Here is a 9,357-nt window from a genome sequence, read left to right as displayed (position 1 = left end):
GCAGAACTTGATGCAGCCCTACGGATGAGGAACGGACGCAGGGTTGTTCCCAACAGAGGGGGAAAAGGCTGCAGCTGCTGCTGGCCACACGGGTGGGAGCAGCAGGCGCTGCTCTGCCCAGCAGGGCCTGCTCCCTCCCTCCTAGCCCTTGAGGGTGGCAGCAGCAACCCAGCCTTCCTCGTGAAGGACAGGGCAGAGAAACGTTCCCGCTCGCTTGCCATCCGAGGCAGCCTGCTTTGCCTTTGCCTCAAGCCGTTTAGGGGCAGACAACACACCAGGAGGGAATACAGAAAACCCAAACGCTGCAGCACAGGCTTCAGTGGTCTTGCGTCGAGTTAACATACTTCCTGATTGCAAACACGCTTCATATATATATTACAAGGGGAAAAAAATATTTTCCTCTAGAATAAACTTAGACTCAAAATCAGTACCCTACAGGAGATACTAAGGAGGTTTTCCCCATTTTAAGCCCTCTCGGCAGGTTACCGCGACGCTAGGGGTGCGATGGTGAAACGCCGCCCCGGCCTTCCCTTCGGCTCCTCAGCTCCGCGCTGGGGCAGAGCCTGCCCGCCCTTCCCACGGCCACCTGCAGCCACCGCTCCGCAGCCGCGGCGCTCAGCCACGGGCTCAGCCCGGGACAGGGAACGGGAGCAGAGGGCAGCAGAGGGGTGGACAGGAGAGGAAGGCAAAGCGGGCCCGGCCCGGCTCGCCTCGCCGTCCTCCAGCGGGGAGGCGGCGCTCGCCCTGCCGCCGGGCTGCCGGCCTCGGGCGGCGACGCCGGGGGCTGCGGCGGGGGCGGCGGCGAGGCCCCCTCCCCGCCCGGGGGCCGGCGCGACAGCAGCGCCCTCACCGCGCCCGCCCCCGCCTTCCGCAGCCGCTTGTTGCGCGCGCGCGCGCGCACGCGCCGCCCCTCCCCCCGCCACCCGCCGCGCCTCCTCAGCCGCCGCCGCCGCGCCTTCGCGTCACGTGGGCTCCTGGCCCTCCCTGGCAGCCAATGGGCGGCGCGGCCCGCGCGGCAGGGGGTTTATAAGCGGCCGCGCAGGGCCGCGGGTGCGGGCGGGGTGTGGTGTTGCGGTTGCGTCTGGGGTCGCTGCGGCCGCTTCCCTGTGTGGCCGGGGGACCCGGGCTGAGCCGTCGGGCGAGGCGGCCAGGTCGGTGCCTGCGGGGCCGAGGGGCAGGCGGGCGGGCGGAGGGGGCCGTCCCTGGGGCGGCCATGTCGGGGCCGCGCGGGGGTAACGGTTTCGGCGGGGCGGGTTCCGCCCGGGCGTGAGGCGGCGGCGGCGGCGCCTCGCCCTTGCCGGAAGGGAGCGCGGGCTGCGGGCGCGCCGGCGGGGCGGCGGCGGCTCCGGGCGCCCGCGGGCCGGCTGCGTGTGTGCGTGCGTGCCTGCCTCCTCCGCCTCGCCCGCCTCGGTGCCGGGGCGCTCCGTCTTCTCTAACAAAACTCTCTGCCTTGCTTCTCCCCTCCCCCGGGCTTCTGCTTTGTGGATGTTGGCGGCTTCTTGTTGTGGCAGGAGAATGTGTGTGTGTCCCGGGCCCGGGCGGATCGGTAGGTATCTCGCGGCGCCGCGCTCGGGGCCGCGCGGGGCCTGGGGAAGGGCTGCGGGGCCGGGCGGAGGCGCAGCCGCAGGGGAGGGTTAACGAGTCTGCTTGTGTTGAATATTTCTTGTTCCTCCTCCCCCATCCTCTCCAACAGGCTATTCATTCAGGTCAAGTGTCTGACGGGCAGCTGGGGTAAGTGTACTTTATGTTAAGCCATGGGTGTCTTTGGCACAGTTAAGACTGGTGTCGTGGAGGAACCTGTCTGAGCAGCATCAAGTGTCTTTTCTAGTGCAGTGACAGGTCATCTATGTTAAAGGAAGGAGTTGCACCTTTTCCATTTTATCAGTATCATTTTATCAGTTTATAGTGCTATAAACCCTGTGAATTGACTGTCTAACTCATCTGTTGTGTCCTATTTGTGGCCTGAAAAGTGGTATTTCTATCCTGTTCTGGCCTTGGGGAGGTACTCTGAGGTTGACTTGATAGGCTTTGAGCAGTTTTGCTTGACATTGGCAAACTTGGCATTTTTTTTGATTTAAGGACATATTAAATCTGGTGTTGAATCATATCTGTCTTCAACTGATGTATGAATTCACTGTAAAGGATACAGGCCAAGGAAAACCTGAGGCCACCTTTTATTATATTTTATTAGATTTCATGTCACTGGAGAAATTAATGATTTAAAAACTGGCAAATAACTTGATGCCACTGCAGAGCCTCTAACAGCAAGGCACTTATTTTTGCTTTATCATGGATCAACAGCATAACTGTCAGCTACAGACCTGCTGTTGGGAAATAATGTATGGATCAGCACTGAACACATGCTCAGCAGTAAAAAGAACTTGATTCAGATTCTAGTGGGAGACCAATATAAAATCCCAGTTGCTATTGCAGACCAGACACATCTGTAGGATCTGCAGGGATTCTCATTCTGTAAGCAAAAAACTGCTCCTGAAGAAAAATACACCACTTACCAAAATAGCTCCCTTATAATTACAAGTCTAAGTATTTGCAAAACTTAGATTTGCAGTTCACTTTTATTGTGCTTTATGCATATGAGCCTGAGCTGGAGAAATATACTTTCTAGAAAGTGAAATGGCTAACATTGTACATGCTATACATAGTATGCATCTGTAAGTTCAAGCCAGTACACTGTTGCCGAGTGTCTGGATAGCTGACTATGGTGTGCAGACTACAACCAAAGCTTTTACTCATAGCTGAACAACAGAAAACTGACCAGTCAGTCTTCATGGCTGTTACTTGGAGATGTGGGAGAGTCAATGGACAAGAATTTTTGTGAGTGTAAATCAAGGATGGCAAGCACTTCTTCATGGGGAATAAAGATGTAATGTTAGGACAGCCAATGGAGTGGTAGAAACAGGAATTTTACTTTGCCTTCAGCACTTACATATTTTGCAAGAGTAACAAATTCCATTCTTTTTTTGCTCTAAGAAAAACAAGCGAGCTTGGAGAGAAGAACATCACTACCTGTTCTTCCAACCTAAAGGGAAGGAGATTAAGCTTCATAGATCTTGAGATACCTCTCAGCTGATCTAGGTGATAAACCCCATGGCAAAGTCTGTGGAAAGCATGCTGACAAGGGCTGTCACAAAACACTTGCATTTTAATTCTGTGTGTTGCATAGACCCTTTAGATTGAGGCTTAGAGTGTGTTATATATGTAGTTATACCTATAGTCTGTAGGCATATTCTGAATGTAGTGATATACCTCTTTGGCTTTATGAAAAGTTAATGAACTAAGTAACTGTGCAACACTGTGCACAGCAGTACTCAGTTTCTCAGTAGTAAAAGTCTATCTGAGATAGAATGGTGCTGATAGAGAATTAGAGTTTAAGAAAACATTACAGTAAGCCTCATAAGATAATTTGTAATGGTTTCTTCTGGGAAGAAGAAATTATGCTGCAATTTGATCCTAAAATGTGGGAAGAGAGAACTGAATTCCTCTTAAATGTATGCTCTTCAAACAAAAGGATGTAAAATGCAATTTTTTGCACTAACTTCTAGAATTATTTTCCCCAGTAGTAGTTTCTGAAGATGAGTCATAAGTGATTTATTGAAGAGGAGCTCACAGTAATGTTGTAATGATTGTATATATCAATGAGAGAATTGTCAGAATCTTTTTTTTCCAAAGAGTGAAAAATTTTTAGGTGGGGCAAAATGTGTTAGAATAGTCTAGCTTTAGACTATTTTGCTTGGTTCTACTCTTGAAAGCAAGTAAAAATTGTTTGTAGTCCTTCAACTGACTTTTGTTTAGCAGTTAACAATTCTAAACTTACTAGGGCAGATCTCTTAGTAGAAAGAGATGCATCTGTCTGCTTTCTAAAAGCGGTGCTATATGACACTAACTCTGCTATAGATGTATGTTTGTGCTATATTTAAACCCTTTATTTATAAGCTAAAAAGTGCTATTTGTAAAAAAAAAAAAAAAAAAAAAAGAAAAAAAAAAGAAAAAAAAAATCCATAGCTAGCAATCTGTATATACAAAAATGTCAAGTGTGATATTAAGCTTCCCATATAGATGTGAGAGATGAGTAAAAATCCTGCTACTGGCATATGATTGTTCAAAAAATATCAAGCAGTAACCTATTCCTTGCCTTTACCTAAAACATAATTTTGAACTGAGTTGTACACCACCTCATAGTTACTTTTTGAATCCTGCGATCAGATGCTTTATCTCCTCTTCAGTCTTATAGGATTTTTTTTTCCCTTTTCTTTCCCTGTGTGCTGTATCTGCCTCTGCATATCATCATGAAAGCAAATCTCTGTTGGAGTCTGTGGGATGTTGAAGTGTAGAATGGCACACACTGTCTGTTACTTCTATATGAAGTTGCATTGTCTGTCTGGATGATGTTTTTACTTTGCACCCAGTATTTGGGTATAAGAGCTGAACTTCTGAATATTACATAGTTTATTGTTACAACCTGGCATATTGTTTATAAACAAGCACCTTCTAATGCTTTTTCTCTTTCCAAGACCTGTTAAAGTTGTGTATTCCACATGATAAGCCTTTTTGTTTACATGCTCTAAATGTCTTGATCTTGGCTTTTGGGAAGAATCTGCTAGCAGTTCCCCTAAACCTAGTTGTTCTTTTGTCTTCCAGCAATTCCAGTCCGAAGCTCCAGGTTACCATTGTTGTCTGATGCCATGCCATCACCAGCTCGTCTGTTTCCATTGATTCGTAACTGTGAGATTGGCAGAATATGCAGTACTGTGTGTTACTGCCACCATAGACATCTGTGTTGCTTACCCTCTCACTCTGCTCACAGTCACTTCAGATGTGCACCTCGGAGGAAACTTGCAGCAGTTTGCAGGCCAAAGGAGAACTTTAAGCAATTTATTCATGCAAGGGACTATGCTTCCACACCACAGAGATTTTACCTCACTCCTCCACAAGTCAACAGCATTCTAAAGGCAAATGAATACAGTTTTAAAGTCCCAGAATTTGATGGTAAAAATGTAAGTTCTGTCCTTGGCTTTGATAGCAATCAGCTACCTGCTAATGCTCCAATAGAAGACCGGAGAAGTGCTGCTACTTGCTTACAAACAAGAGGAATGCTTCTGGGTGTGTTTGATGGCCACGCAGGTTGTGCTTGTGCTCAAGCTGTCAGTGAAAGACTGTTTTACTACATTGCTGTCTCTCTGTTACCTCATGAGACTTTACTTGAAATAGAAAATGCTGTGGAAAGCGGTAGAGCTCTGTTGCCCATATTACAGTGGCACAAACATCCTAATGATTACTTTAGCAAAGAAGCTTCTAAGCTTTACTTCAATAGTCTGAGAACTTACTGGCAGGAGCTCATTGATCTCAATAGTGGAGAGACTACTGATGTGAAAGAAGCTTTAATTAATGCCTTTAAAAGGCTTGATAATGATATTTCTTTGGAGGCTCAAGTAGGAGATCCGAATTCTTTTCTCAACTACCTAGTACTACGAGTAGCGTTTTCTGGTGCAACTGCTTGTGTGGCTCATGTAGATGGTGTTGACTTGCATGTTGCAAACACAGGTGACAGTAGAGCAATGCTTGGGGTTCAGGAAGAAGATGGATCTTGGTCTGCAGTTAACCTGTCCTATGATCACAATGCACAAAATGAACATGAAGTGGAACGTGTGAAAATGGAGCACCCAAAGTCTGAAGAGAAAAGTCTTGTGAAACAAGACCGCCTCTTAGGCCTGCTGATGCCTTTCAGAGCTTTTGGTGATGTGAAGTTCAAATGGAGTATAGATCTACAGAAGAGAGTAATAGAATCAGGCCCTGATCAGCTGAATGACAATGAATACACAAAGTTTATTCCACCAAACTATCATACTCCTCCATACCTCACAGCTGAGCCAGAAGTCATACATCACAAATTAAGGCCCCAGGATAAGTTCCTAGTTTTGGCCACAGATGGGCTGTGGGAGACTATGCACAGACAAGATGTGGCTAGAATTGTAGGGGAGTACCTAACTGGTGTTCACCATCAACAGCCAATAGCTGTTGGTGGCTATAAGGTAACTTTGGGACAGATGCATGGTCTCTTAACAGAAAGAAGAGCAAGAATTTCTTCAGTATTTGAAGATCAGAATGCAGCAACTCACCTGATACGTCATGCAGTGGGTAATAATGAGTTTGGCACTGTGGATCACGACCGACTGTCCAAGATGCTTAGTCTTCCAGAAGAGTTGGCTCGAATGTATAGAGATGACATTACAATTATTGTGGTGCAGTTCAATTCTCATGTTGTAGGTGCATGTCAAAATGAGGAATTATGAGTTATAGTTAACTAGTTACCAAAGTTGTAATAATGGCCAGTGTGAGCAGTGGATTAAAAGAGCAAACAAATTGGTCACTTATTACATACTAAACATATCTATTGTTCCTACCTTCCCCTAGAGGTCTAAACACATGGGAAGTGCTGTTGACAAACTTGGAAAGGGTGACACAGCTTGGAAAGAGGCTTCTGTAATATCTTTGCACTATTGATTTGACAAATGCTGCTAGAATGATGTTTGGAATCTGGCAGGGCTAGATGAGAGAGGGAAGGAGGACACAACTATCAAACTTCTCAGCTATTCAAGAAACAAAGCCAATTTCTAAACACTTGTAAATATCTGCACACTCTCTTAAAGATAAGATTAGTAATAAGGAAAATTATTGAATTCTTATAGGGCTAATTCTTGCAAAGTATATACAGTTATTTGTGAATATCTGTGTTCAGTGTAACAATGTCATTAAAGATATTTGTCTAAGTGTTGACTTTCAATGCAGATCTAAGCCATAATCAATACCTGAGATGATTATAGTTTAATCATACTTTATGCACAGTAACTTCTAAACTTCTTGTGCATTGTTTCTTGGCTTGTAGGTTTCTGCACAACTTACAGGGCAATGATACACTACAGCATTCAATAAGATCCTGGATAACTATTTTGAAGGACCTCAGTTTGCAATATGAAGAAACTTTACAGGCTTTCCAAAAAAGCCGGTGTTGTTGGCCAGAACTGTGGTGTCTTTTCCTAAAGGTCATGTCCTTCATGGACTCCAATCCTGTCTGGTATTACTTATCTGATGATAAGATAAATTTTCATCAGATCACCTGTATGTGACTTCCTTAATCATTGCTAAACTCTGACTTTGTAGCTTGCAGTCTTTCACTTTACCTGTTTCAGGTGATCACATACTGGTGTCTTGCGCTTGAACTCATTTATAAGTATGTCAGGCTGAAAACTACCACTTGCAAATTGCAAAAAGAAGACTTCTAAATAGCTGGGAAGCTGACTAGCATGCATGTGTATGTTTAATGACTTTTTGTGGCAACTTCATTATTAGCAGCCATATGTTTCTAGGCAGCTGGTATATGCATGTTCTTAAAATCCAGAACGTTGTCACAGAACAGTCTCTTAAATGGGTGTCTCTGCGTTGAATATGACCTTGAAAGGTTCTGCCCTGGACTATAGCACGTGTGCCTGAATTTCTTGTGACTCATAACTAAAAAGTAGGGTCTAACAACAGATTTAATGGTCTTCACTGTATCTATTTGAGGTATGTTACATTGCACACAGGTTTCTTTTAACCCATCCTTAGCTTAAAAATGTAGTGCTGGCTGAAATATCAGTCCTAGGTGATGGAGAATGCATGTAACGTGAGTCCTGTGTTCTGCTATAGAAACTCTAGAACAACTATCAGTCAGCATATTTTAATTAAAACACCTCGGTAAAATATCTTCCACACTGTTATCATAGTTGATGAAATCAACACTAAAAATGTAGCTTGCTGTTTTCAATTAAGTAATATGGCATTTCCTACTAAATAAAAATTAAGGTTGTCAATTATGGTTACTGTTGCATAGGATATACTTAATTTGAACAGTGAACTTGTGCTATAGTAAACATTGGCTTGTCAAACTTGCAAATGCTGTGTGTAATTACTGGCATGAAGGTTTAACATGTCTGTTTCTTTACCCAGTCTCAAAATTCAGGATCAGCTTTGCTGCAAGGTTAATGGTATCTAAATTCCCCTTCAAGATGTGAACAACCTGTCTTTATCTGAAGGGAAAAGAGGAACTCTAAAATGCTTAGACAAGTACTGGTTCTTAACATTGCTTCTGTATGTTGTGTTTTGGTGACTGTCATCAGGAAGGTCAATATGTTTGTTCTTATTCTATCATTCAAATACACTGTATCTAAACTGTTGCAGCATTTAACTTTCTTACATTTTTTTCTACTGTTAAGCTCTATTACATGTACTGATATATTTAACCTATGATTCTTGATATGGTTTTGGTACAAGTCATAACTAGATGAGCTGAATTCCATGTGTACAACTTTTACTGAGGAAAAGCTGCTTTTTGTAGTAAAGCATATGTATGGGGTCAAACAATACAGTATTTATGTACTGCTTGGAGACTTGCTCAGTATGTATGCAGTGAACAGAAACAGTATAACTGCTGAACAGATGATCTGAACAAACATGTTTTAATAGATTCCAATAAAACGATCAATTACGCAGAAATCCGTGTGTATTAGATTGATATAGTGTAATAAGTATTCTACTGAAGGTGGAACGTAGGATCTACTTGTATTATTTCAAGCATGTGTTCCACTGTGTAGTCCACCACTATGACTAAATCAGATGACCCAACAGAGCAGACAAAAATAAGTGGAAACAGACTGAGAAGTGGGCTTCAAAGCTGTTAACTTCCCCTGTGAGATGTGAATGCCTGGATCAGGCATGCTGCTGCTGCCCCCTGGCAGCAAAGTTTAAGTCGTCTGCTGTCGGTATCACTGTAGGTCCTGCTTCACGTTGTTTCCTTAATACCTTTCAGGGCAGTGCTGCTCAGGGCCAGATAAAGCAATCTACTAACAGTGTACAGCCAAGCTGGAGATTAAATTGTGGGCTGTACCTTATACAGAGGAATACAAATTTCATGAACAATCACTGATCTGGAATATTCATGTGCAAGTCAAAATGCTTTAAAATGAAATTATGATGAACTAAAAACCTTACAAAGGACAGGTTCTCCCACTTTGTGTTGTCGACCTGACTTGTTACATTATGAAAAGTAAAGAAGGATGCTGTGAATGCTTTTCTGAGTAAGGATGTCACAGCTGCAAATATGACTCAACCCAGAAGAATGACTGAATTTTGACAGTCAACACAAGCCTTCAAATTCTCCTTTAAAACAGATCTCTCTAAAGTTTGTGGACAAATATATCAACAGAACTGTTTAATAGTAGTGGTAGTATGTATGAGGGGAGTTGAAGTCTTCTCTTAAATAATGCTTTCAAGTTAAGGTTCTCTGTTAATTCTGCTCCATTG

At 44.0% G+C, this 9,357-nt stretch overlaps 1 protein-coding gene across 5 annotated transcripts; it reads left to right on the top strand.

Annotated features, from left to right (window-relative positions):
* Positions 1 to 1,065: 1,065 nt before the first annotated feature.
* PDP1 (pyruvate dehydrogenase phosphatase catalytic subunit 1) lies at positions 1,066 to 8,550 on the top strand. Of its 5 annotated transcripts, XM_062570514.1 has the most exons (4): positions 1,066 to 1,151; positions 1,512 to 1,546; positions 1,694 to 1,731; positions 4,660 to 8,550. In XM_062570514.1, the coding sequence occupies exon 4, from the start codon at positions 4,704 to 4,706 to the stop codon at positions 6,309 to 6,311; it is 1,608 nt and encodes a 535-aa protein (XP_062426498.1). In that variant the 5' UTR covers positions 1,066 to 1,151; positions 1,512 to 1,546; positions 1,694 to 1,731; positions 4,660 to 4,703; the 3' UTR covers positions 6,312 to 8,550. The 5 variants fall into 5 exon arrangements, with proteins under 5 accessions (XP_062426498.1, XP_062426497.1, XP_062426496.1 ...); XM_062570513.1 differs by lacking the exon at positions 1,512 to 1,546; XM_062570512.1 differs by lacking the exon at positions 1,694 to 1,731.
* Positions 8,551 to 9,357: the final 807 nt, after the last annotated feature.

This window comes from Rhea pennata, chromosome 2, assembly GCF_028389875.1.
Source record: "Rhea pennata isolate bPtePen1 chromosome 2, bPtePen1.pri, whole genome shotgun sequence".
Lineage (NCBI taxonomy): Eukaryota > Metazoa > Chordata > Aves > Rheiformes > Rheidae > Rhea > Rhea pennata.
This window is presented reverse-complemented; position numbering and strand designations above follow the sequence as displayed.

Bases quoted from the DNA above. Each gene is read 5' to 3' on its own strand.
- PDP1 (XM_062570511.1), top strand. From the start codon at position 1,486: ATGTTGGCGGCTTCTTGTTGTGGCAGGAGAATGTGTGTGTGTCCCGGG. The intron at 1,547-4,659 runs GTAGGTATCTCG...TTTGTCTTCCAG, and splicing joins TCCCGGGCCCGGGCGGATCG to CAATTCCAGTCCGAAGCTCC.